We start from the raw sequence: 27,568 nt of genomic DNA, 5'->3' as shown, positions 1-27,568 counted from the left end.
AGTGTCTAATGCCATAATGACAGCCAGCAACTATTCCGATTAAGGCCTCTTTTATAATTGTTTAATAGTGGTCAAATATGTTCAATGAGGTTTTACATACACTCTAAGAATTCGGGAAAGTGAATGATTGACTATCATTCACTCAACATTAGACAATTGTTTTTTACTTTTATCGTTACGCTACATAACATGATTGGCAGCAGAGTGATTTTTAATTACACCATTGAGGTTTATTATTAATCTATTTAAAGTTACCATAAAACGTAGTGTGACTATACCATTAGTGTTTGCCATCAAACTATTTTAATACCGTTCTTGTACAATGGGACTATAGGATTTAAAAATTGGATGATAACAATAAAAAAAGTTAAATTTGATGGAGTTTCAAGAAGATTGGTATATGTTGGTACGAATTACATTAAAATGCAACAGTAGTGGTATTGATTTATAATATGTACAAAATCAGACACCACTTAAAACTAATGATATTTTATTGATGTTGGAAACGTTCTATTAATGAATGGTAAGTTGGTTTGTTAATTTATTATAAACACATAAGTTGAAAGATTTCTGTTAGTCATAAAGAATATTAGTCGACGCTCATCAATTTAAACAAATAATCACTGCACCCTTACGCTAAAAATTTGATTCGGCAACAAGATTGTCCTTTACTTAAGCACCGATAATTAATGGGCAAGTAATTATGCTACCAAATATCTTGATGATTAAGAGCTACAATAATATGATTGTGATTGAATTAAAAATTCTACTGGACTTGTATTAAAATTTATTAATGAAGAAATAAGCTTAAATTAAATATAAATCTGCATAAAATCCCTTTTTAAAACAAAGCGACAAGCGCGATGTATTAGTATTTGTGTCTTTACTTATTCAAGAGAAGCGTTACGGGTCGCCGCGGATCACAAGACTTCGGGGCTCTCCCTAATACGTCTCTTATCAGTTATACCATTCTATTCTGATAATACAACTTTTCATCTTTTTCTTTTTGAAATTTAGAAATAAACTTTTTTTACTGTAGAAAACTTTTGAGGAGGTCGTAATTTAATTAATTAATTTAGTTTAAGTAAGATCTATCAATGAACTTCTTAAGTTAAGTTAATTTATTGAATGATTAGATGAACATTTTAAGAATGACGATCAAATTTCCAATTAATAAGTAGAGTTAAGACTAAATACCTACAGTCATTCGTTAAGTAGGTACCTACCTGGATCGTTAATTACAACTTTTTTATTTTCCTCAATGACAAAGGAACTGTCGGCGAAAAGAAAAGTAGACAAGTGTCGTGACACGCAGCCCCTGCTGGCGGCGGCGGGGGTGCGGGGAGCGGGGGCGGCGGACCAATGCGAGGCGCGCGCGGCGCCGGCGGCCGCGGCCATTGGCCGGCGCCGGGGGTGCGCGCCCCGCCCCGGCCTCGAGGATCGTCCTTATTGAATTAGGCTTATCATTCGATTTCAAGTGGGGCGAGCGCACGGTTCTCCGCGCCGGCAAAAACTATCGCTGGGATCCGATACCATCTGTAATCGGCATAATTCGATATAGTCGCGGCTCATCCAATTATGCGGCTGTGAGCCTTCGCGCGGCGCCCTTACACACAAGACGCACGCGCCCCGCGCGGCGCGGCGCTTTCGCGGCCTGATTGTTGTTTTAAGGAAGAAATTAATTAGGAGTCTGTTTGGAGCACATGTTGGGTAGATAGCCGGTGCTGAAGCTTGTCGCTATGGAGTACGGGTACTTGAGCGGCGCTGGCGGCGGGTTTGAAGGCGGCTGCCTGGGCTCCGGCGGCGGCGAGCTGTCGTGGGGCGAGCTGGCGTCATGCGGCCAGATGTCGCAGGCGGCCTACCGCTACCAGGGTATGCGCTACCAGCCGCCACCACCGCAGTGTGCTCGCCCGCAGGACGCTGCCATGAGAAACCACCACATCTTCCCACCATCCATGAACCTACAACGTAAGTACCTCCTTGTAATTTGTCCGACGGCATGACTCCTAAACTTATTCTTTAAATTCCTTCTTGATCAGCTTTAGAACGGCCTACCAATACGTAGCGAAGTAATAGCAATAAGTTATACCGCTACGAAACACAGAAACTCGTAGTTTTTCAACGTAAACAAGGTTACGAGGCCGTAACTTACGTAGCGGTTGCTCGCTACGCCGCCTCGTAGCGGCTTTTGTATCGTGCCTGTTTACCTTTGTAATTGAGCAAACTAAAATTTTCTAAAAACATCTGATACATTTCGCAAAATACCTATGCCATGTATTTGTTTAAATGTTTTGAAAGTAGAAGAAGTAAATAAGTTAACCCAGATGAACCTACCGACCCATACATGGGTTCATTGTATTGAAAGTAGCAATAATAAGCGAAGAAAAAGACATTAAATATGAATAAAGCCGTTAAAAACTTACGTAATATTTTCATTGTATATTAGAAAAAAAGATATGCATGAAGAACGACCAGCTGTTCTTCAAATTTTATAAAAGTCCGCGGGTTACTCTTATGTAATGAATATTCTTTGCCATGAGGAAGGTTTAATATTAACCAAAAATAAATGGCCAATAAAATTAACATTCTTTTTATATTACAGTTTAAAATTCTTTTATTTTATTAATAAAATTGTGCCTATCCGTACATTTTACTGACAGTTATGTATATCGGCTGAATAATCTTAAGAACCTGTGCGGTACCGGAATTTATAATATAAAATATCTTGAGGAAATGTTAACTAATGAGTCCGTAAACTTCTGGCATTAGTTTTTCATATATCCTAAAACAGTTCAGTACGATCTCTGTTTACGTTTTGAATTTCGGTCACGACACTAAAATTGGAATAGCTTACCTATGAGCAAAAATCTTAGACTGTAGGTATAATATATTCACCCTTATTAATATTTAATAATAATACTCGGGGAGCCATCAGCCTAAGACTCTTGCTGCATCTGGGCAGCAGGTGCGGCTTAAGATTTAAGCGGTCAGATTTACAACAGTTTTATCTTCTATAGTAAGTCTCTTATCCCAACGATAAAACTTAGTTCTTAAAATAGCAAAAAATAATAGCCAAATCAACTATGACAAAATAGTTTCACTTCAATCACGTCTTGCTTGATGAACTTTCTTAAGAAATAAGCATACACTTAATATTACTTCACTAATCTTGAGATTTTCAGGTTATCTCAGATAAGGAACAGATAACTGTAGCTTATGATATTCACAATCAACATAACTCAGTAAATAATTAGGTTATTACTTACAACGCCACATATTATAATAGATTCCTTATAATATTATTATAGTAGATAGTAGTGGTTTCACCAAAACCAATAAAGCAATACATCGAACTTTGCGCACCCTTAAACTTCCATGTATTGTATTCTTGTTTAAATATTACAGTTTATAATAAATTAACACAGGTTACTTTGAAGTATAAACTTTTTTTATTCCTATGATGAAGAATCTTCAAGAAATTCCTTAAGTAAAGTACCTAATACCCTATATTTAATTCTCATTTGTTTTATTCCATTCCAAAATTAACATTTTTTTTATTATTTAAAGCCGTGCTTTCATCAGCATCCAAACAAACCAACGACGATCCTAACCACAGTCATAAACAATGTACGGCTAAGACTTGTTAAGTTGTAAAGTTTTTTAATTCATCCCGGTTCTAGACTCCGACATAAATAAAGTTCTGGACAGAAAAATTCTATTCTGTTTCCGTTTTCAAAGCCACGCTCCCTTGAGAACGAGCTGTTGTTAGTAGAACGAAGTGGCTTTCTACAACTGGTGTTTGAGATATTTTTATAATAATGTTGAGTATATCACAAACAAGTGCTTACTTCAATTTATTATATTTGCAAATATATTCGAGTATTGTAATGACGACAGTCGACAGACACAGTTGGGTGACAAAATATTGGGAATATTGTTTTTTTGCAATTTGAATTTCTTATTACAATCAGAAATCGCAGTTAGTAAAAATACACTGATATTTCGTTACGCTTTCCATGCAACCAATTTTGATTAAATTTCGTTCGAGGATTTCAGAAATTCTTGGAAGAAGTTTATGCAATAATCACCGAAATACGACCCAAGCTGCGGGCAAAAAAAACTGTTTAGTTGGTGCTTGAATGAATCACAGAACAGTCCCTAAAATGATGTGATGTTTGTGTTTGAAAATGTATCAAATCGTCGAACGTCAGTTTGAAGATCTAAAAACTGTAATCTTACCTCTGGATAAATGAATACAGCTTTTGGAAGACAAAGCCGTATTGCCGAAATGTTAAATTGTTTGAAGAAGGCCAAATGTTTTGCTACGGGTCCTCTTACTTCACTTTTCTTTTAGTTATATTTATGCTGCATAAAAAAACTAGCATTGATCACTAGGCTCGACGAGTCTACATAATTTTTGAAGATTAAATCTGTGCTGTTAATGTTTCCATTTCCTTACAAATAAATTTGATCGGTCCACAAAAAGATAAGAATAGCACAAGATCTTTTCATTGCTTGATTCGTGACGTCTGTCCGTATAATGAAGCTTCTTTTTTTCGATAAGAGCAAGGCTGTTAAAACTTATTTTGAGAACCGCACTTAGATTTTCAATCAAAAATAGAAAAAAGAACATGATATTTTTTTTCTTACATTCTTAGATATCTATGGACAGGTCATCAAAATTGGTATCGAGATATTTATTATTTTTTTTATAAAATAGTCAGCGCGAGAAACAGTTCTATAGTGGTAAAATGTATGTATCTATGATTAAACCAAAAAATTATGCATAACAGTTTGTTGTTGTAAATTGTTTGGATCGATTAGATATTAGCAGTTAGCAGTTCTTTAACACGTCGTAATCTTATAAAGGATTTTATCATACATTCAATCGACTCAAATAAATATATACATATATACAACAAACTGCCTGTAAGTACTTTCGCGCTGCAAAACCCTTCGGAACCGCTACTGCGGAACCCTTCATGGGTCAGTCCGACTCGCACTTGGCCGCTTTTTTCATATTCTACTTAAGATATTTTAATATCTATGTATTGTGAAATAAAATAAATTTGGGCCAGATTGAGTTTCGAGCAAAAGTTGTACTCAATAAGTCACCGTAGTTAGATCGCCACGTAGAGCACACACACTTCATAACATTGGCGGACTGAGACGACAAGCCAAAAAAAAACATTGAATGGGACTTTTTTTAAAGAATCATTAAGTCAAAAATTTAGTTACAAATATATCATTAACAAAATTATTATAAAAGTTTCTTTCTTTCACTTGCCTTCGTAGTAGAGAAAAGTAAGTATCTCTTTGTGCGAATATGTGCTAAATGCCTTTATAAAGTTTATGATGTATGTTTTGTTCGTTCAAAACTTCGAGAAACCTTAGTAAACGTTTGAAAACTGCATAATGGCATTCCATACTGCAGAAGAAAAACTAAGTCCCTAATCCTTGACAACTCACTGCGGCAATGAATGCTAATCATTCTAAAGCGCGACTACTACGAACATAAAAATTTGAAATCTCGCCGTGAAGATACGAAGACATAAAAGTGTTACGGCCACAAAAAGTGCTTTAAAGTTGATACGTTGTATTCCTATAATTTATAAAGTGTCAGCAAAACACACAACAAACTTTGAAAACCAAAGCGGAAAAGGTGGAAAACCTTTCTTAAACTTTATCTTTATTGCTTTTACTCTTAGTAATACCAAAGTGAAATCGTTTTCATTTGGTGAACAAGTGGCGGGACGGGAGGCTGCGTCTCCGACGTCGGTCACGAAACAAAGAGTAGTGCACAGGGTGGGGCGGGCCCGTAGAGGGGGGGGACCTCGCCGCGTGAGCGATTGCGTCCCTAATTGGCAACGGCGTCCGCGAGAATCTTAAGGGGAGGACAGCGGAGCTCGAGCGAGTCTTCTCTGCATCTTGCGGCTCTTGGGTCTGCGTGGACTGGCATTTTCGTCCTCCCCCCGCTCCGCTTCGTCCTTCTCCCCCGCCACCTCCCGCTGACACCCACGCAACACAATAACTTACCTCGGGCGGCAACTCTCACGTAATCTCGAGTAACTCCGGATTATGCCCGTTAATCACGCGGAAATTAATTACAAGTTTGTGTATTAATTGCAGTACAATTACAAGAATTACAGGGTTAAGATTACGGATATTGTTTGCATTCTATTAAATGTTGTTTAATAATAGTACTTACTCCTTGTCTTGTCCTGATAATACGAGTATTGTTGTTATAGTCATCAATTATAGTTACACTCTATCGCAAATTTATTTCAACTGTACGACATTTGTAAAATTATTAATTGCGATACCATTTATTTGTTACTGAATAAAGTAGGTTGCGAAAAAAAATATTCAGCATATTAGAAAAAAAATAATTTTACTTAGATATATCAGATTCTGTGTAATGCATCTTTCAGAATCCTCTTATTCTGTTGTAAAAATTTGGTTAGAAGTACCTAAGTCGTTAAGACATTTTAGAGCTAATGATATCGCGCTTTAGTACACAATGAATGGCGATCTTTATTCTTTTGATACTTAGTAGGTACTCTTAGCGTACTCTTAATAACAAGTCTGAATTGATAGCATATATTTTTTAACTTTATCGTGTATTTTTTTGTTTAATTAAGTATTTTTTACCTACACAGTCGCACCTACTGTGACAGACGTTAACACTTTTATTTTTAGTTAATTTATTTGTAAAATAAAAAATATCTTTTAGTTTCCATATATTCAAACATTTTCTCAGAGAACGAACTTGAAGAGTTTTAAGCTACAAACATGTGTTACGGCAAAGAATACATGAAACGTTTTCTTTTAAAAATCTCTGCAGAATATTTACGTAAAGCAAACATTTTATGTGTTCAGTGTTCGTCCCGCGTCCACAAAACTGAGCATCGCGGAGGGAAAACAGGTCGCTATCCTAACTCGATATCGCTATTCCTATTCTCATGTCGCCTTTGTATGCAAGTGGACGGGTTAATTCGATTTGGTGCGAGGACCGAGGGCAATATTTTATCGTATCATGTGATCTATTCTGTCCCAGTATAGTATAGTATAGTAGAGTGGGTCATAAAAAAGGCAATATCTCACAGTTGAGCTGAGCCGGAGCCGCGATCGTAACTTCTACAATGTTACTGCGCCGCACTCGGCGAGGGAGCTGACTTTTATTTTTAGAAAAGAAATTATTGTTTTCTTGCAAATGTGAATACGTTAAAGCAATACCTACATGAAGTTGTCGGCTTCTAACTTTGTTTTAGTATTGCTGAGTTGCTGAACTTTCTCTCGACGGTATTCCTTTTGTAAACAACTGGGATTGGAAGAAAAGATCTGATACATAATTTGTTTCTAAAAGCTTCATAAGATCAAGTCAAAAGTGAAAACTATTAATGTATTATGAATTTTAACCAAGTATTTCGACATTTAATGAACATGCACGAAGCATGGTTTAAATAATTACAACAAACAGCTCTTTAAAATATGTTAATGAACAGCAAATACGGATATTTGTTTTCGGAATAAATAAACGAGGTATTTATTCAAAAAACGTAACATAAACAGTGTATATGTCTTATTATGTTGATAAGCGGAGGGCGGCACTCGACGTGAGCCTGCACAATTTTATTCAGCTCCACGCAAAAGTGTTTCCGTTTTACTACCCACCATTACGCAAATTTACTCACATGTTTATTTGTAATATAAAATATATTGCTCTTCTATATAGCTTGGTATACATATGCATTGTAAAATGTATATAACTTGTATTATTTTATGGTAGGGGAATCTTGCGAGTGATTTTTAGATTCATGTAGCAAAATGAAAGTTCCAAGTCTCAAGTGGCTGATATATGGAGGCGTGAAAGCGTCAGGAAACCGTGTAACACGGTCGCGGGGCAGTATTCATTAATCTAAGCTGTAACCCTTGCCGCGTAGGCGACGGAGGGGGTGAAGGCAACAGGGGGAGGGCGAGCGGGGAGCGGTGGCGCAATATGCCGCGATGACGCGCCGACATCGCCTGCATTATGGATGTTGGCGAACTTTTCGCGTGACGCGAGAAAAATGAACCACGGCTCACTTAGAGATGGATCGCTATATAATATACTGAACAAATCCCAACGCGATTTGCTCCGTTGTGGGAACTAGTTTGAGGCTTCCATTAACCTTCATCATTTTTGATTTTGGTTTTGGTTTTCCAATAATACCTAACTAATACACAACACCTAATGCTTAAGCATTTTCTTTTCATACCATACTATTTTGCAAGACCTTTTCTGCGAGCCGACTTGCAGGAAATACTGATGTTTTGGACATTGTAACCAATAATTAATCCTGATAAAATATTCTTAACCTTCAGATTCCCAAGTGGAAATATGCCTCTGATAAAGTCCTTAGCGCCCTTCAAGCAGTCTCGCCGTTTCGTAATTAACAGGCGGAGTCTCGGGAGGAGACTGGTGCCTGAGGGTAAGGGCACGGGAGCGGGGACGTGGGGGGGGGGGAGTGCACGGATCATATCACCTGTGAATTAATCGCTCCGTGACGATTAATTAGCGCCACGTGCTCACGTAACTAAACCTCGTAACACCACGTGACTCACCTACTAATTGCTTGTTAACCTTGAATAGTTTATAATTTTTATGTAAAGAGGTCTTGATACCAAATAACATTTTTAGTACACGACACTTTAAGAGCGAATGAAAATAATTTAGATACGAGCCGACATAAAACGTTTCTCCGTTTTAGTTGAACAAAGCCCAGAAAGTGAGAGGTGCAAAAATATTTTAGCAGTAAAGCTCACCGCTCGAGCATCCACCCAATAAAACATAACGCTCGCAATAACAATGAGCAGCCTTCCCTGACCCACGAACTGCAAACTCAAATTAAACATCTTATGAACAGAAACATCTTGCAAAGATCCTCTTCATTAGGTCCCGCAAATTGCGCGGGGGTGCGGGTCGCGGGGGCAGTGACACGAGCCCCCCCGCTGCCCCCTCCTGCCTCCCCGCAGCCTCTATTAATAATGCAAATGAGACCGCAGCTCGGCCAAGAAGCGAGTCTCGATTAATTCCGGTTCATTTGAGGTAATTGTCGCTGCGCGCGTGCGGTCTGCGGTCTGCTGTGCCCGCAAACCGATGCCACATCTAATGTCTAATGCCAGTTGGGGTTAGGACTTTATGGGATTGTTTTATAGTCGCTTTATGATACGCAGTCCTCGGTGTACAAACCCTATCAGTTTCAAATTTATAATACCATCTTGGAGCCTTAATTGAAAGTAAGAAAATTGAAATTTTTTTACGATCATAAAATTATCTTGAATTGAAGTAAAAATGTCTCAATTAACTTTAATTTCTGTAAGACATTGTTGCAAGCGAGACGTAATAAAAAGGTTGCCCGAGGCATTGGCTCACGTAGCAGTGGGCTACGGCGTAGCGCTACAACGATCGATACTTATGCCACGCGACAACCTAACGCTACGAGTTTTTCTACGCAATCGACGTAGCTGTTCACAGCAGAATGATAAAATTTATATTTTTTAATTTGTACTCCTTATTTTATGTGAAAAAAAGAGATCGAATTTATTCGTTCCTCCAAGCGATTTAACACAGGTTATATGGGCAACCAATGTTCAGAAGTTTCCAAAAATAGGCCTTGCGATGGGGGATAGTTGCAAGTTAGGTACATAACAAACTCGTAAACTGATCAACGTGAATCTACATTGGATTTTAATTTAATGAAACAAAAATCATACAAAACAAATATTGCAAACCACATTTTTCTGTTCAAAATTATAACCACAGGACTGGACTTTGAACAATTAAAATTAATTATACAACAAGTCACGGTTTTTACCTAAAAGGGAAGGGACAGCAAAAATATGGGCCGAGCAAAGCCTCGGCGAAAGCTAGTCGTAGCTATAAATGTATTGTGAACATAGCGTAGGTATTGAGGGGGAGCGAGCCGGGGGAGACAAAAATGGCCGCGAAACCAGCACCTTGCCTACTTACTTGTATTACACATAAAATTATATACTATTTGGAAATAGATACGAAAATCTTTGGAAAACATTATTTGTATGCGTTTATTTTAGTAGCTATGATGAAAAAATGTTTTTTTCTAACTTACAAATTTTATTTTCTGAATAATATTTTGTGATAAATATATATATTTTTAATCTTTATGCTAAATTTTATTCTTTAGACATTTTTTGTACAGAACCCTCAGGGTCGCGAGTCTGACTTGCTCTTGAGCATTTTTTATTATTGAGTTAGTTATTATATTGACAATACATACAGTACAATACAAAACCGCTATACTTAGGTATTATTTATTAAGTACATAACTGCTATTTTGTGTGGGTTAGATCCTTAGAATAATAGTATAGATCCTGATCTTATTATACCTGTCACGGGACAAAGCTTGTCGGATGGGCATGTACTGTCTAAGACAATTTTCACCAACTCTTACGTAATTAAAACTACATATATTAAAACTCCACAGTTAAATAAAAAAATATATTTACCAACGAATTATTTAGCGAAACTGGTGTGATGATCTAGTCAAAGATGCGGGGTGCAAGTTATCAAAACATTGAGAAATTTTGTAGACAACTGAATAAAATGGGGAACCTTTCTCCAACAGTGGGATTCCACGGATCTGAGATAGGCTCTATAAAAAAAAATCCTGTCTTTACTAATTCAATGTTATTTATTGTTACAGCTGGCCTACCATACAAAGTGTACGGTGGTCATGAGGGTTCATTGACGGAGAAGCGCAAGCAGCGAAGAATAAGGACCACGTTCACGTCGGCACAGCTCAAAGAGCTGGAGAGAGCGTTCCAGGAGACACATTACCCCGACATCTACACTAGAGAGGAGATCGCCATGAAGATAGACCTCACGGAGGCGAGAGTACAGGTTTGTTGATCATATGTACTAATATAGAAGGTTTGTAGGGAAAAGGAGAATGCAAAGATGCGTAAAAGAAGGGAAAGTCATGTACATATACCATCTTTACTTATTTCTATAAACAGAAGACGGTATTTAAGATTTGAACAGAGTTTGTTCAGCCACGTTGTATGTGAGAAATAGAGAGTTCTCTATGTTGAGCTCTGCCTTGAGTTTGAGTAACGTAGATTTTCAAGCATTAAAATTACAAATCTGGTAACAGACGCCTTTTGCAAGTAGCTTTCGATTTTGAAAGGTAGACAACTGTACGGAGCCATGTAATATTCTTTTGACGGAAATGTTTGGTAAAATTCTATAACTTTCTTTAGTCACATGTGATAGTGTACAGCTTCTAAGAATCTTAACTGTAACAAATAAACAGACTCAATCTTTCTTTGTGTAACCTACAGCAGAGGCACGTCATATGGTTATCAAATTATCTTTTGATTGAACATCTGTGAGACCAAACTGAAGATAAAAAATACGGATTTAGGAGATTATACACATAAGGCACGGTAGGCTGAAAAAAATGGATTCCCGCGCCGTCCGTCGCATTTCCGCAGTCCAATTAGCGTCCAGTAATTCGAGTGCGGCTGACGGGCGGTGCCTACGAAAAAAAAGCGAGCAGACATCGTGCGGTTAGCTCCAGTTAATTTCATAATAAGCGCTCATTTTTATGTGAGTCAGATCTGCGACGTGTGCTCCTGCTGAATGTTTAATGCAATTCAGAATCGAGCGAGTGCTGCGCCGTCTTATAGTTATCTGATCACGTATAACGCGGCGACTCCGCGACCTGATTACGTATTCCGGGATATGACGCCCTCGGCGCAACCGACACTCTTATTGTTCCGAACGACACAACCTATATATTCTTTTGCTTCTTCTCATGAAACGTGTTTTCATTTTTTCGATTCGGTTACCATTATGCTGACGATATAACATTGTGTAGGCAAGTTTGAGTACATAGGAGATGTGTAATGGATAAACAATCGCGTTGTTGTGTACATAAGCGGGTGGCACCCTCCCGTGGCAACGAGCGCTCATTACGTTAAAAAGTGTATTGGAATGGTGGGGTGCCGCCATAAATATTGCGGGCGGTCGCGTAACTCAAGCGCGCGCGACTCCTGATAATTAAAACTCGCCTGGAAAATACGAATTCACATATTACAATTAAAACCGAATAACTGCAACGAGCGGGTTGTTTTTCGGTAAATAAACAAATATCAATTTAATGTTGCACTGTATTTTATATCTACAATTAAGCAGCGCCGCGTTTTAAATTTAAACAGCCAATGTGGAGATCGAATAATAATTAATATTGTTTGTGCTGTGTTCGTAAATATTGCATCGTTAAAAATGGCGAGGTCATTATGTTTAATTTATTGTTAAAACAAAAGACGTGGCTTCGCGTCATTTGGGAGCATTTTATGCAAAAAGGGTCCACCAACAATCACTGAAGCTGCGGTCAGCTACGAATTTACATACAAAAAATATAAACGTGAAGAGCGAGGCAACGTGTCCTAATTCAACACGCGGCTCCTACCCAAATTCATCAGAGGCTGTGCGCAAACACTGTTCACCGACGTAAGCGTTAAGCAAACGCACAATTTGCCATAAGCTATCCCGTCCGGCGAGGAACAAAAAGTCAGCCGATTGTTCTGTTAGAGCAAAAGGAATTGCTTGAAAAATGACCAGCTGCTTTTTAATACACAGCGTATTTTTTCTGTGCCAACGTTGTCATAGGGATAGGGCAATTTAATCCATCAAGCGGTGTTGCACGGTAGCGTCCGAGTCAATAAATTCTATATTATCCCAGACGATTTTGGTTTTATTGTTATTCCAGTGCTGCGCGAGAGATTAGTTCGGTTTGAGACAAGGGCTGCATAAAACGAAGGTTTATGTTTTAATAATGTCATTACGTTTTCACGGTGGTCTTAAACAAAATTATGAAAATGTATCAGCAGTTATTCATTTTCAACCTTAGCACTTATCAATGCTTTAAGCGGTACTTGTACTAAAACACAACAAAAGTTTTTTTTGTTGTAAAAGATTATTCATCACACTTGTTCCATACATTAACGTATATTAAACCAAAAATACTTGTTTCGTTCTCTTTAAAACGTACTTCGATTCCCTCGCCAGAATTCGTAGTGATCCTCATTGATATTACAAGTGCGGTGGTCACCTGACACGTGACAGGGGCTCGCCGAGACTCGAGAGGCGGCAATAAAGATTGACGTGCAACACGCTAGGGATCCGCCAGCAAAATGTCAATCCAGCTCTCGATCTTAGATCTTGCGCCTGAGCCCCGCTGGGAACGATGCACTGTTCGGTATTGCTCTCATTCATAATTGGTTTTCGACTTACCCAACTCAGACATTTCATTGAGTGAATTAAATTGAAGACTGTATATGTTTTATTCTATTGAAAGCTTTTACAAAATTCTTTTGAAAAACTAAAGCCTTGGTCTTCACAAAAGTCGAATTTAATTTCATAATACTTTAGCAATGTACAAAGCATATAAGCTTAAGAATTAATCAAGGACATTAAACTGCTCCACTTATTTAGTGACCTACTTTCCATTTAAAAATAATCTCGAAATAACCTTCCCAAAATATTATTCTAAAACTAACCGGCCTTAAAGTGTGCGGTCTTCTTTCAAGGGTGTACGAAATCAGTTGTTGTTATTTTAACACAGATTCGCAGTGTGATGAATTTCGAGTGTAGAGCGACCCTCAGCTGCGACTGCGCAGGTGTCGTGCACGCGAGGACCACGCGACCCGCACGCGCCGCCTCTTTCCCATAGCTCGCCTGATTAGATACACTTGCCACAAATGTTTGTCGCTCTATACACTTCAAATGGGGAATAAAACTGCTATTGTCTGCTTTAGTCGAGTTTTATGGTGCGACAGGACCATAATAATGTTATTATCGTATAACGATGTCTAGGAAAATTATGATTTAATGGTGAATGTACTTTTGTTAGACACATTATTCATCGTATTTATCCTATAGCCCTATGTATAGTATTGTGAATAATTGGTAAATTGGAATGGTATGCTTACCATTCCAATTTACATTCCTATGACTACATCACAAAGATATAATTATATCTTTATGTGTTCTCCACAATTTTTTATATGTTAACTTCGAATATTGATACGGTATCGTTACGGTATTGGTACGGTAACGGTATCTTTTTTAAAAAAACATATTCTCTTTTGATACAAACTAATGCAAATACATAACACTTATAGTAAGATCTCAATATCATCTATTAAGCGGTTAGCATCTAAATGAAACAACAGCGTTAAGTAATGGCACGGTTTAGTGTTAACCCTTAGTTAATCGCGTTGATTGCCGTCGGTTCGGTAACGATAAAAGCGGATTAAGTAATCACTTAGTGGCGGGACGCTCTTGTCTAGTGACTCCTGCTTTTGTCAGTAGGGTAGTCCCGCTGCTTATGTGTTTTTAAATCGACCGATTTCACTATGGCAGATAGAAAGATTTGTAAGTAAATGAACAGGGATTTCTTGAAGCAGTAGAAGGCATTTTAGAAAAGGAAATAATATTTTTCGATTGATTTGATTATTTTTTGTACCGGACCAAGCTATCTGTTTTTGTTGTTAATCTTTGTTCATTAAAGAAGTCATTGTTAAATTTTATGTAGGTATATATTTTTGCACTTGTATAGATAAACAGATATTGATGAAAGATATTTAGTCGATCGTAGGAACTTTTTTATTTGAAACAGTTAAGTACTTAAAAAAACTTTGAATTGATTACGTCTTTTATCACTGCGGTTCATCCGCAACAAAACTTGACATTAAACAATTACAATACAAACTACGAGTACTTAAAAAGTACAAACAAGCGTGTCAGATGATAATCATGACATCAGTTGATACGTGTGTTAATCTGTCCGAGGGGCGTGACATTCGATACGGCTTCATTACGGACAAGCAGCACTCGTGATTTTTCGTGGGAAGTTCGGCTAAGTGCGGACGATTGCGCCCGCGCACCGTAACGTGCATCTCCCACGCTTGTGATCTGGTGATAATACGCCTCGCATAATTGATTATAATCTATTCCATTTTCACACGAATCGCAAATAGTTTACGTAGATCAGCGGATAAGTGGTGTTTTACTCTTTGGTGTTGAAGTTTTAGTTCGCTAAGAAGTTATCACATATATTCCAAACGATACTAAAGTTGGAAATATGGTTGATCTTCAACTTAGTACGTAATCATTTTATGTTTCCTTTATTATAAAAATTTAACAATGTCTAGTCTTTACTTAATATACGCAACCTTTTTCTACTTACCAAATAAACACCAGGGCAATATAACGCTTACACTTAATTTTTCACTCATGTTAAGCATCATTTTTCAGTCATCATCAGTATTTTTAGTTACCGACAAATGCCAAACAAGATTACTGAGATATGAGAATGGATATTATAGCCCTATTCTAAACGTACAATGGTATTATTCACTGATAAAACACCATTCTTCTTCTTTAGCCATTCACGATAAATAAGTGTTGGAAATCCTAGCAAGCACTTAAAGCGATTAAAAAGTGCCTCGAGGTCGTAGGTATGTAGAGGCGCTACGGAGGGTGTGCTACGGGCTACGGCTACGAAGAACGCCGCAAGATAAGGTTGTTATAATTTGTTTCATAAATAGAATTAATCATATTTTCCGTAACGAAATATATCTTATACTATTTCCTTATTATTCATAAATTTTAAAGGGACTAACAAATTTTACTACACACGTCATTTTTTCTGTAGAGAACCTTAAATTCTATCCTCTACTCTACAAATATAATAAATAGCTGATAATAGAGAATTCTTACCCTCGACTTTAATTTTACTGTTTTTACTCCTCATGATTCATCCACCAAAACGTGTGAAAATGGTTGTTTTCATGGTTCTCACATTAAATGTCCCAAAGGTATCAAAGTTGGCCCACTAACAATTACAGAAGCATTTATATCTAGTGCAGATCATACAAACCTAGGGATATTTTACTGTCTCTTTCCAACTCATGGGATTTCATACGTCCATCTCACGCGTCACCCTTTGTAGAGTCGTGCAATTATTTTTCATTTAGCTCACGAATCGTCGTGTCCTTCGGGATTCGTGGGATCAAGTGCGACTATCAAGTCTCTATGGTATAATAATACAATTCGAATATGATCAAAATTAAAGGGGATATGGAAAAATATCTTCCGTTTAATTTGGAGTTTCCCATGGTTTGGTTTGTGACTATTTATTATAAGACTTGTTTGTTTTTTTTTGACAATAGAATTGTACTTTCATTGAAATTTAATTTAAATGAAACTTGGTTTGTGATTTTAGGTTGAAGTTACACTTATGGCTTTTGTAGGTGAAAAGAACCCAACCTTATAATGATGACATTACAATTTTATATCATTTTAGCTAAGACATATTTGGACAATATGCCAATATACAAAGGTAATGAAGACATTTTACATAGTGATTCTTGCCTATTCTATTACAGCCTACTTCAAATACCCAGTTCACCTTATGTATATGTATGTTGTAGTTCAAACCACTTTTGCAATACTCTGCGAACAATATGCGCAAAATCTATGACAGGCAAAAGTCACTGCAATTCTAAACAGCAAGTTAATCTTTGCTCCATTCCGTCCAAGTTCGGCAGGGGAGCATAGGCGGGCTGTCACAAACTATCGGGCTTCGCGCAATATATGACTATCATAACCGATGCGCCGTTGTCAAATATTGCAGGGAAACGCTACATCATTTAGGGGAAGTCGCTTTTTCTAGACTATCCAAACCATTATTTTTTACTTATTCTCAATCGTTTTTGTGTGCGTTATGCAAACAGTCTAAGTCTTATATAAGCTAATAATTGTGACACGTTAAACGCTTAATTTGTTTCATCATACTTAATAGGAGTACTTCCTGTATGAAATGAGAAAAATGCGATTGCAATTTTATTTTTTTTATTGTTTTTTTTATAAAAGTTTTTGCTTTAAATTTAAACTAGCCCTAAAAGAATATTCAGTGATATATGCAACTAACAAAATTGATCATTTTAAACAAGTTCGATAGAGAAAAACTGGTTTCGACTACAGTTTCAAACGCCCCACATTTGGCGTCACAATTGTTACTCAACGCTCACGAACCATTTAACACCGACAGAGGGACAAGTGACTGTATTGTCCGTACATTAACTCTACGTTATTTCATACATTTTTTGCCCCTTCTACGACACATTTATCATTACAAAATTGCAACTCATTTACCCTGTTTATTTTATGGAGTCGAGTAGTTTATGAAGTTTACACATGTCATGTCATGGTTTTGGAGAAACAAAAAACTATCCGTTGTGAAAACTTAAGGTCTTCATTTCTAATCATCCCGATGGGAAAAAGTTTCCAAATCCCTTTACACATGTTTTCTTTTGCCGGTATAAAACACTTATTTGCAATCAATTTTGTCATCCTTTTGTTTCTAATACTCGTAATACGTTAAGCAGGCATTAAAAGTGTGCCAACATTACCATAATTTAAATTTTACGAGAGCATCTAATCTAAGTTATTGCACTTTTATCTACGCTTTTCCATATCATACCTCAAACATGAAATACGGTAATACCAATTTATGACGCGTCTAAAGTATGACGTTTATTGGGTCATAGCACAAGGATGGAAAAGTTTATTCTAACGTTGTGTAAATGTTGACTTAGTAATTTATAGTATAGAAGTTTAATCAACAAATGATCACGGGATAGAGAATGTTATAGAAACATCTGCCGATCGGTATCAGCTATTTGTCGTGTCGCGTGCCGTGATCAAACTGATTGTGGGTATTGTGTCGCGGAAGCTGGGCAAGCGCCCACTCCGACCAATCACGGTGATTCGTCAAAATCGATTCAAATCTGTTACATTTTTAATTGAAAAAGCCGGTAGGGAAGTCAATGAATGGTTTAAGGGAAGTCACATATCGATTACGAGTGATTAATTGTTTCGGTTTTATCTCGATTGTGATTTTGTGACTTCGGCCTACACATCTGCTAAACTAACTTTATCAGACTTATTATAAAACATATCAGATGATCTTCGGGTAGGTATGTACTAGCATCTGAATGGTAGATTATAGAACACGTTGAAAATAACATTATCTTCTAATATATAAAATTCTGGTGTCACGATGTTAGTTACCGTGCTCCTCCGAAACGGTTCGAGCGATTTTTATGAAATTTTGTATACATATTGGGTAGGTCTGAGAATAGAACAACATCTATTTTTCATAACCCTAGGTAATAAGGGTTGTCCACCCTTAATATTTTGTCTCCACTGTGCTCCGCTGTGCATCGACTGTTAGATGGAACGTAATTTTGGACCAAGTCTTCCTTTGTCTAATAAGTTTCAAATATAATTTATATTTATTAAGACCATGAGGCTATGGAAGTGTATCAATATGCCATTTATATTTACAGTTAATAGTTAATCTGATGTTTATTTACATAGTACGGGATGTAGGGGCGGCAAGTAATGGACCGTGCGCTTTGTAGCACATCTGTCGCGTACTGTGACGTCATTAACTATTTTATTTTGCTATTCACCGTAGAATTTATGAAGTGTTTAGTTTATACGGAGTTAATAAAGGCAATGATTTTCTACCATATCTGTCTAGAAAATTATAAATGCAATGTATAAATGCGATAAAATATATTATATTCTATTATACTCCATACATAAGTATTTTTAAATCAAGTAAGATTTTGTTTTCGACTAGTCAATGAATCTTGTTCAACATCACATTTATTTGTACGTTTGTTAAATTTAGCTTTAGATCACCAACAAAACACTAATGACATCGAATAAATTGAAATCACATCACGAATAGTAAATTACCCTTTAATTATGTAAATCCTTTAATCGACCTAGTTAAATCCAATCCAATTATATAAGATGAGTTGCGTCAGCACACCTGTCAGTTCGCTAAATGCTGTCGAATAGCGCCGACATACGGCCTGAATAAACGATGCATTCATCTCTTTATTATGATGTGTTAATCCTGGATTATCATCAAATGTTAACACATGTTACCAGTTACTAAAAAAATTGTTGCCATTCCGAAATGACGTTCGAACACAACTATGTAAAGCAAACTGAACTTTATAGAGCTTGCGTTAAAGTTTATTTTTGCAGGATGATTTTTCGGCTGATAGATTTCAATGGTTTATTGAGGGTAGCTAATATTATTCCGGGGCGTTCGGTGTTGCCTTTTCATCCGCTAAGTATAAACAGTGGGGTGTGTTCGCGGTGTTTGGTCGCGCTCGACCGCGTCGGTCTGTCGATTGATTTATTTTATATTAGCTTTCCGTTCACCCGGTTTGTTTTAGCGAAATTTGTAATTGGGTTCTTATGATATTTTGAATTATGTTCTTTTCGTCTTTGGGTTGTTACCTGTTAAAGTAGCTTACGAGCATAGCTTACCCTTTATTTCTTTGTGACATTCGTAGCAATTTTTGGTCAAAGACAACGGCCATGTCCTTATATAGTAAATATGGAAAAGCCTGGAAAGCAAAGTTGCGTGTTATCTCATTTTATCTTGTACTTCGATGTCCCCATCCTTGTCAATTAGGTTTCACCATCTTTGCCCAATACTATCAAATACTTTCTACTACACTACAGGTACAAGCACATTTTTTTATCTTTAAAAACAAGTATTTAGTAATTCCCATAAAGTTTTCCAAAAGCATGGTCAATTTAACAAAACCCACCTACATAAATTCAGTAGGTTGTATATTTGAAGTGTACAATGTCCCAAATAAGTTGCCAGCTACTTGCACATCTCTTGATATAGTGACTATCGGTTATGATCAAAGCGAGGTCCGGGCCCGCCTAGCCGAGCTCGCCGCGTCCCAACTCGTGTCAATATTTGCGCGGCCTGGCCCGGCTAATGAATACAATTAGATCATTCCGCGCGGCCTCACGTTTTTCATACGCCTCGAGGGCCCGCCCTCTGACAACGTGTCAAATAAAGACAGCCGTGTCGACTCGAACCTTTGCACATAACGTTAGTTGAATGCGCAAACACCGACACATGGCGAGCGCCCCGTTTATTTATTACTCATAAAGCTTTAACTTGCGAATTACTGACGCTTCTATTTAGTTTTAAGTACTCTTGTTTTTGAGAAAATGTCTGATGTCCATTGTTTATTTTTGTAGGGTTTATATGCGCATGACTTTTTATCGTTTGATTTTCTGTAAATAGCTGACATAAGTTATATTTTATCGCAGCTAGGTCATTTCAATTATTATTGATTTAGAAAACGAAATATGTATACATTCAATTTCCTATATCTTTTTTTTTGCACCCAGCTTAATAGTGTTAGCTTCCACTCCGTTTACTTCGCTCATATTTTTATATGGAGACACCAAATAATGGGCACACCAGCTGACGTTCCCCTAGCTAACTTAATGAAATATGATGTGCTATCTAATATAAGTGAGATATAAGCTTGTCTGTCGTGATGCAGTGAACTTATGCAAGTCATAGGTTAATTAGTAAATCAAAGCGAAGTTGGGAGTGAAGGAGGTGTCGGGGCGCGGGCGTTGTATGTGCAACCTCTGAATACATTAGTCTGTGTTGGTGTTTGCTCGCCACGACCGAGCCACATGGCGACGCGCCGTTCTGTTTATTTTAATACTCAACCATTGTTGCTTGCCGTTGTTTACTGAGGGAACTGTATTAAACTACCCCTTACGGATTCGGATGAAGCGACTGGTATATGTAAGCATTAACTTAAAGCTTACACTCAGCTTAACATGTCCCGCTTGGTTTTCATGGTTTGAAAAGATGTGATAAAATTAGGGGTAATTTAGTTGATACGTTTATTTAAAGCAACGACTTGTTTTTCGTCTCTTTTCTTGGTTCTTGAAATTATTGGACGTCAACTGCATCATAGTTGAGCAATCAAAGTTTATGTTGATCAAAAAACAATAGAAGTTTCTTCAATATGCCTACTTGGACAACACATTGTATAATATATATTTTCAAACACATATTGTTACACAACATACCTAAAACGTGATAGTTGTGTGCTTTTCTACTCTAACCCTGGTTTTAGATTAACTTAAAATACTAGTAAACCTTAACGAAGTCGATTTTGGCTATATCTTCGAGGATGTGAGTCTTTTTTCATCATATGTTATCATACACATAACCAAGCTAATAAATATACAAAACGAGCTGAAAACATAATAAAACATGAACATTGTAAGCATACCTAATGTTTGAAATTAAATACAAGATAATCATGTAACATAATTATGTCAATAAATGTATTCACATCAGCAGGTCATTAAATATTTCGTGAGAAAATTATCAAGTGCGTTGTTAAGTCCGAAACAAAGTTTATTTCTGTTAAGCTGCTGACAAATAGATAAATCCAATAAAATTATGTAGGGTGTTAAAATACTATAGGTAATGATATCATGACTCAAGGTCCTAAGGATTTACTGTTGGTACGTTGATTTATTTAAATGGTATGAGAAAATTATGATTTGCGAAGTAAAGTAATAAAACTAATTGCTTTGGCATCGCTCAGTACGAATATTTGTGTTTTGTCTATCAATCATGTCAGACGAGAATATTACCGTTTGTTGACAGTTCCTCAATTAGTCATTTACTTTATTTCCTAGGTAGAAATCCTTACGTGTTGCCAATCGGCGATACTCAAGGATTGTCATATACTGAAAATTGTAGTCTGAATATTGGTTTGGTTATTTTCAATCTGCATTAATGAATATTGTTTTAATTAGGCTATAATTCGTGTTAAAGTGTAGGCCACGTATCTTATGGGCCGTGCATCTGTAGCCCGCGCGTGCACTTGTATTAATTACATTAGCCGGAGCACCTCGCGACTCGCCCTCGTCGACCAATTCGGTTCATTTGCAAAGTGCATTTCGATGCTGAGCTCGATTGTCCCATCCCTGCGCTTAATTGCCGGCCGATATTTATTATTGCTGTTTGTTTGTTCATCTATGTGCCACTATACATTGAAAGTCGGTCGATTTACGACTGTAAAATTCCACTCGTTAGTCCGTTTCGAGGGATCACACACACAAAATGGTTTTATGGCTCATATCGGCGTAGGAAAATTGTGGAAAGTATTTACATTAGGGGCACGCATCACATTCGATAAACATCGCAACGAAATCCTACAAACACATCGGCGGACGTTTATTTGCCTCGGGCATACGCTCGACTTCACTCCGACTTCGCATTCCGCTCGCCGTCGGTCGTATCGGTACTCATTTGTATTGGCGGTGGCTTTTGTATTATTTGTTTGTTTACGGATGCCGCATACGTTGTAGAGCTTTGATTTTTTCCAATTCGGAAATAATGCGGAAGGCGTGGAGCTGGGGGCGATCGGGCGACCGGGCTCGCTGTGACTCCGGCTCCAATCAGGCGAGCCCGTGTGTTCGTTAGCCGCCGCCGGCGCTGGCGAGCTTGCCGCTTGGTTACCCCGGGCACGTATCTACGTGGGACCTTTCCACTCGACGGCACTGATTTTCTCTTAGTTCCAACGAAATGATGAACTTCAGCAATCTTCGACTTCATTTGTTCAACCAATCTACCGCGAAATGCTATATGTACACTTCAGACTTATGCAACCTGTAAGAATTGTATTGTATTTTATACCCTTTGATATTTAGTTTTAAAAGATTTGAGTAAGACACTGTCCTTATATATATTTAGCTATTGATTAACAGTTATTTAATTAAAGAATGATTGACTAAAATCAACAACACATGGTTAAGTCTGTGTCATTTGTTACCAGTAACCTCATGGAATGATTATATGAAAGTTACTCAAAGCGTACCTAAATGCCTTTCATAAACCTCTGAAATGTTACATTATAATACTGAAATGCTTTTGAGCATCTGATCTGATTATATACAAACAGTATTTGTATAATCATAATTATGTCACTGGGCCCATAATAATAATATGTGTTAGGTTTAGAAGCCGCAGTGAACCTTGTCGAGTCTCGTCTTGGCGCGAACGTGGTGTAAATCACGATGATGTGTATGAAATGGAACTGCTCACGTTTCGTGGCGAGTGGGCTGCATCATTACATTAGTGTTCTATAACGAGATCGCGGGGCATCAATATGTCATAAGTGACGTGAGGCGGCCGTCAGCGCTGACATGCATGCGGATGCCGGCTCCAGCACCTGCGCCGCACCACTAACTGCCTACACGAAACAAAAGTAGCATCCATATATCTTCAGCCTCAATGTCAACTACACGCTTACCGTTTAGTCACGCGACAAGTGCATCTTCACATAATTCCAAACTCACATGAAAATTGTCACTCAAATATTTATAGAACTGCAGACCTGCTTTGGAAATCTTCCGACAACTGTTCTAATGTAACAGTAATAAAGCATTCCATCTGTTTCTAGAACACAAGCAGGTCATTAACGTTTGTCATGATCACTGCCAAGGAGAATTTACGTAGATATATGTAGGCGACCAGTCATTATTAATATTTGTTTGTGTTCATCATAATAAAGTATTTAGCAAGTACTTGAACGCTGAGATCTGCTCCTGATGCCTTTGAAGTCTATTCAACTAGATTCGACAAAACTGTAAAATGGTTTGGTGTAGGTGAAATATAGATATGAGAATATTGTAATTTTGAAACCGAAAATGGTAACACATCTTTTATCACAGGGTAAGATACTGAAAAAGGTAAAAGGTATATAATAAAAAAGTAGCTACCAGGTACATAAATACCTACCAAAACGAATGAATAATTAAGCATTCTACATGTCTCTCAATGATGGTACCGAAATTAAGAAATATGTATAAAGGTGAACAAACATCATCAGCGAGCAGCGATGTTCAAACAATGGTGCGTGTGATTGTGCAGGTTACAGAGCAGCAGAGGGCAGGGCGCGCGGCCTCGCATGCCGCATTTTTTACTCTGTGCTCAATCAGCGCCAGTGGCAGTTGCAATTATCTTTCGCACCAAATCGAATTATGATCAATTCGGATTTGCGCGCATCCGAACGAATATAAAACGGTTTGCATTAAAATTTGGCGCTCGATGCATGGGATGCGTTCCCATTAGTCCGGTCGAACGCTAACTTTGTTTGCTCATTCGAGCCCACGTCCGCTTCTGGTGTTTTCATTATATTTTTATTGTACGTACCTTTTGGGCTTTGTTTACAATGCTTTTCGTTTCATTGGCGTTCCGATTTTAATTTAGGGCTGAAATAACTGTACTCAATATTGTTTCAGTTTATACATTTATTGAAATTCGTGGATTGTTTAACTTTAAGAGTTTTGTTTATTTGTTGTGGGAGCAAAGTTATGTTAACCTTCTAGGTGAAGAGTTAAGAGTTTTGCGCCCGAAGATTGTAGGTATCAAATCCTAACTGGGGTTCGAAACGAATCCCAGTAATCATTAAAACTCTTAAAAGTTCATCAACTTATCGTTAAAAAGATCGTAACTAATAACCTTAATTTGTATTTTCAGGTCTGGTTCCAAAATCGGCGTGCGAAGTTCCGCAAGCAGGAACGACTAGCTCAGCAGAAGGCAGGCGAGGCGCCAGTGAAGGCGGAGGGCAAGAGAGACAAGCCGACGTCGCCGGCGCCGTCGCCCCACCCGCCGTCTGCGCCCGCGCCGCAGCCCGCGCACCACGCGCTGCCTCACCTGTCGCCGCCAGACCTGAAACCTATCACCTCGTCAGGTAGATATCGTAAGTTGTTCAACTATTTAGGTTGTTAGTTAAGATAGAACAGACATAGATAGATCCATCTAGAACCGCACTTTGAAAAGTGTTTAGACATGGGTTGCGTTGATCATTGATAGACGTTAAGGTATAATTCTGATACGTCTGGATTTTTTCTTTATACTTATGAGCCCAACTCATTCGACATGTCTTGTAGTATCTAGAAGAGCAATGTATGGAAAGTTTTAAAAAGCCTAAAGTAGGGTGTATATCTAAGCTTTTATGTGGAGTTACAAATTATGACCAACTCAATCTAAACAAGAATAAGCCCGGATATAAATCAAATGAAGTCGTCAATAAATATGTTTATATCGTGGAATTTTTAAGTAATTTCCGCAATGTGAGATGAGACGAGTGCAGTGTTTACCTTACTCCCGGATTTGGTGACGTCATCGCTACATTTAGATGATTACAACATTAAGTCACATTTGATCAACTATTTGCGGAGGGGTATGCCGACGAAGTTCAGTTAAAACTGAACATTAATTTCTGCCATGTTTTAAAGGGAAACTATTAAAGTAAAGAGATTTTAACGAACATTATTTTTACTTTCCACAAATCCTGTGATGACATAGAAAACACGTTTTATATCACCAGACACTTGAATAAAAGAAGTTATATGAGGGGAGATGGAGGTTTATGAAAAGTTATATTAAAAAAAATAGAAGAAGACATGTTTATACGTTTCATAACGAGTATCTCACTATTCATTACAAGAAATAAATTCTATCATTAACTCCTCCACATCCATCTGACATTTACTACCTGCTCTCTAAAAAATATTGGTCCAGTTTCTACCAAGCATTTTATAATTATAACATGGAACAATTTTGTAAATTTAATTTCTTTCAGCAAAGACAGTAAATAGGTTAATAAAAATTACATTTTAATGTCGTGTCTGTTATATGAAGTAAAATTTATTTTAGTTTCTTGTTTTGGCCACCGAACTAATCCAACATTGACGTAAATAATAGCAAAAACTCTTTTGTGTACAAAACGTTTTTATCTAGCGTAACGAGACGTCAACTACAACCGCTAATTGCTGGCAGGTTAGAATTAATGAGAATCGGCATTCTAAATTCAAAAGTAAAGCTCTCATCGAAAACAAATGACTAACAATTATTTAGACGTATGTACGTTTTGTTTCGAATTGAATAGATTGATTGCTAGAAACTTGCCCACACAAATCAAGACCGAAATATAGAAAAAAAAAGTGGAATAACCCTTATTTTCTCGTTTCATTTCGTATCGAGATATATTCGTTCATGATGTCACAAAACATTTTTAGCCATCATATCTTACCAATGTTACATTGATCGTTGAAATTATAGCCGAGTGAGTCATCGCTTTCGACCAATGGGAGAGCTTCACGCACTATTTCAGCTCACATGTTTACGTGGGCGAACACAACAAGGCTGCTTTCGACAATATATATACAGCACTTCGAATTAGTGGATTTTAAATATAGATCAGTGATTCTATTGTATGGGATAATAATATCTGCATACCTTTAAAATGACTAGACTGTATAATTGTCAAGAGATAACTTTGTTTTGTGAGAGCTTTTCGTTAATAAAGCTTTCAAAACATATATTTAGGTAAAGGTTTCCTTATAAAGTGTGACTTGAGTTTGTTATTAAATAAATAATTATGAATCCGCCTTATGAAAGTTGTTGTTGCAAATATTTAAACGTTGAACACACTTTTTCTATGATATTACACTAGCTCACCCGTGCCTTGCAGTTTGTTGAAAATAATAATATTCTGTATTAAATGTAGGTTCAAGTATATTTATTGTATTTATAAAAAATATCCTAAACCAAGAAGAGACTGATAATTAACTATACAGCCTAAAATGTTACAAAATCATAAGCAGTTGTTTAAGTCTATAAATGATAATATACATACATACTTTACAGAATTTCGTTTTTCATGATATTTAGTGTGTAATTTTTTAGTTATTAATATATTTTTCTCGTTAGATCATTCCACGAATTAATTATTTACAGCGCGGCATCAAAAGTTTTTCAGAATTGATCTTATTAGTTTTAACGCGTATTTGCCATGAACTTGGTTTCGGTTTATGTAAACAAGTCTGTTCCGTTTCTCCTGAAAATAGCACATGTTAACAGTAGCCAGTATGTATATGTTTCCATGTGGAATTTTTTTTCTCCGACACGCACATTTGTCAGATGCCTCAGTAAGGTTTTCATGTGTTTATCAGTTACGGATAAATTGAGTTACTTTTAGAAGGAAACTGTCATACATTAATGACTAAGCTTATATCATTGAATAGTATTGAAATACGTAGTGTTTCACGTGCAGTTTACAGCAGCAATTAAAATTTCTCTAGTATTACAATAAATTTTACGGTATATTAGGGACACTAAAACTAAATCATCTGCAGTTAATTGGCGTTATGTATTCTAGAATTTAACCAAATTAATTAAATTCTAAATAGTTTATGTAGGTTTTGACATTAAAGTGCTGCTAGTGGGACACACGCTACAAAATGTATGGAAGAGGTAAATTATTATAATTATATGAAAAATAAAGGTTCTCTCTCATCCACTGGCAAGAACTAGTTCGAGGGAGATAGTAGCATAGCTTTTATGATTCTGAAAGAACTTGATTAGTTAGAGTAACAAGTGTTAGGTTAGAGCTCGTGTAGGCAGCACTAGGGGCGGTGGTTCACCGGCTAATGGCGGACTTGTGGTCGTATTAATCACATTACGCCCGCCGCCGCCACCGCCGCCAGATTTTCACTTCGGCTCATTTGCGCTAATTGTGCGCGCGATTGTCACTCAGG

The 27,568-nt window shown here is 37.2% G+C and overlaps 1 protein-coding gene across 1 annotated transcript; it reads left to right on the top strand.

Moving 5' to 3' along the window:
• Positions 1-10,182: 10,182 nt before the first annotated feature.
• On the top strand, positions 10,183-25,576 carry LOC113508373 (paired mesoderm homeobox protein 2B-like). The gene is made up of 2 exons (XM_026891368.1): positions 10,183-10,921; positions 24,504-25,576. The coding sequence occupies exons 1-2, from the start codon at positions 10,571-10,573 to the stop codon at positions 24,753-24,755; spliced, it is 603 nt and encodes a 200-aa protein (XP_026747169.1). The 5' UTR covers positions 10,183-10,570; the 3' UTR covers positions 24,756-25,576.
• The last annotated feature ends 1,992 nt before the right edge of the window (positions 25,577-27,568 follow it).

This window comes from Trichoplusia ni, chromosome 2, assembly GCF_003590095.1.
Source record: "Trichoplusia ni isolate ovarian cell line Hi5 chromosome 2, tn1, whole genome shotgun sequence".
In the NCBI taxonomy this organism is placed as follows: Eukaryota; Metazoa; Arthropoda; class Insecta; order Lepidoptera; family Noctuidae; genus Trichoplusia; species Trichoplusia ni.
The sequence above is the reverse complement of the archived record's forward strand: the minus strand, read 5'-3'. Positions and strand labels throughout refer to the sequence as shown.

Excerpts from the sequence above, each read along its gene's own strand:
- LOC113508373 (XM_026891368.1), top strand. The coding sequence starts at position 10,571 with ATGCGGGGTGCAAGTTATCAAAACATTGAGAAATTTTGTAGACAACTG. Across the intron at positions 10,922-24,503 it reads TCACGGAGGCGAGAGTACAG|GTCTGGTTCCAAAATCGGCG; the intron begins GTTTGTTGATCA and ends TTGTATTTTCAG.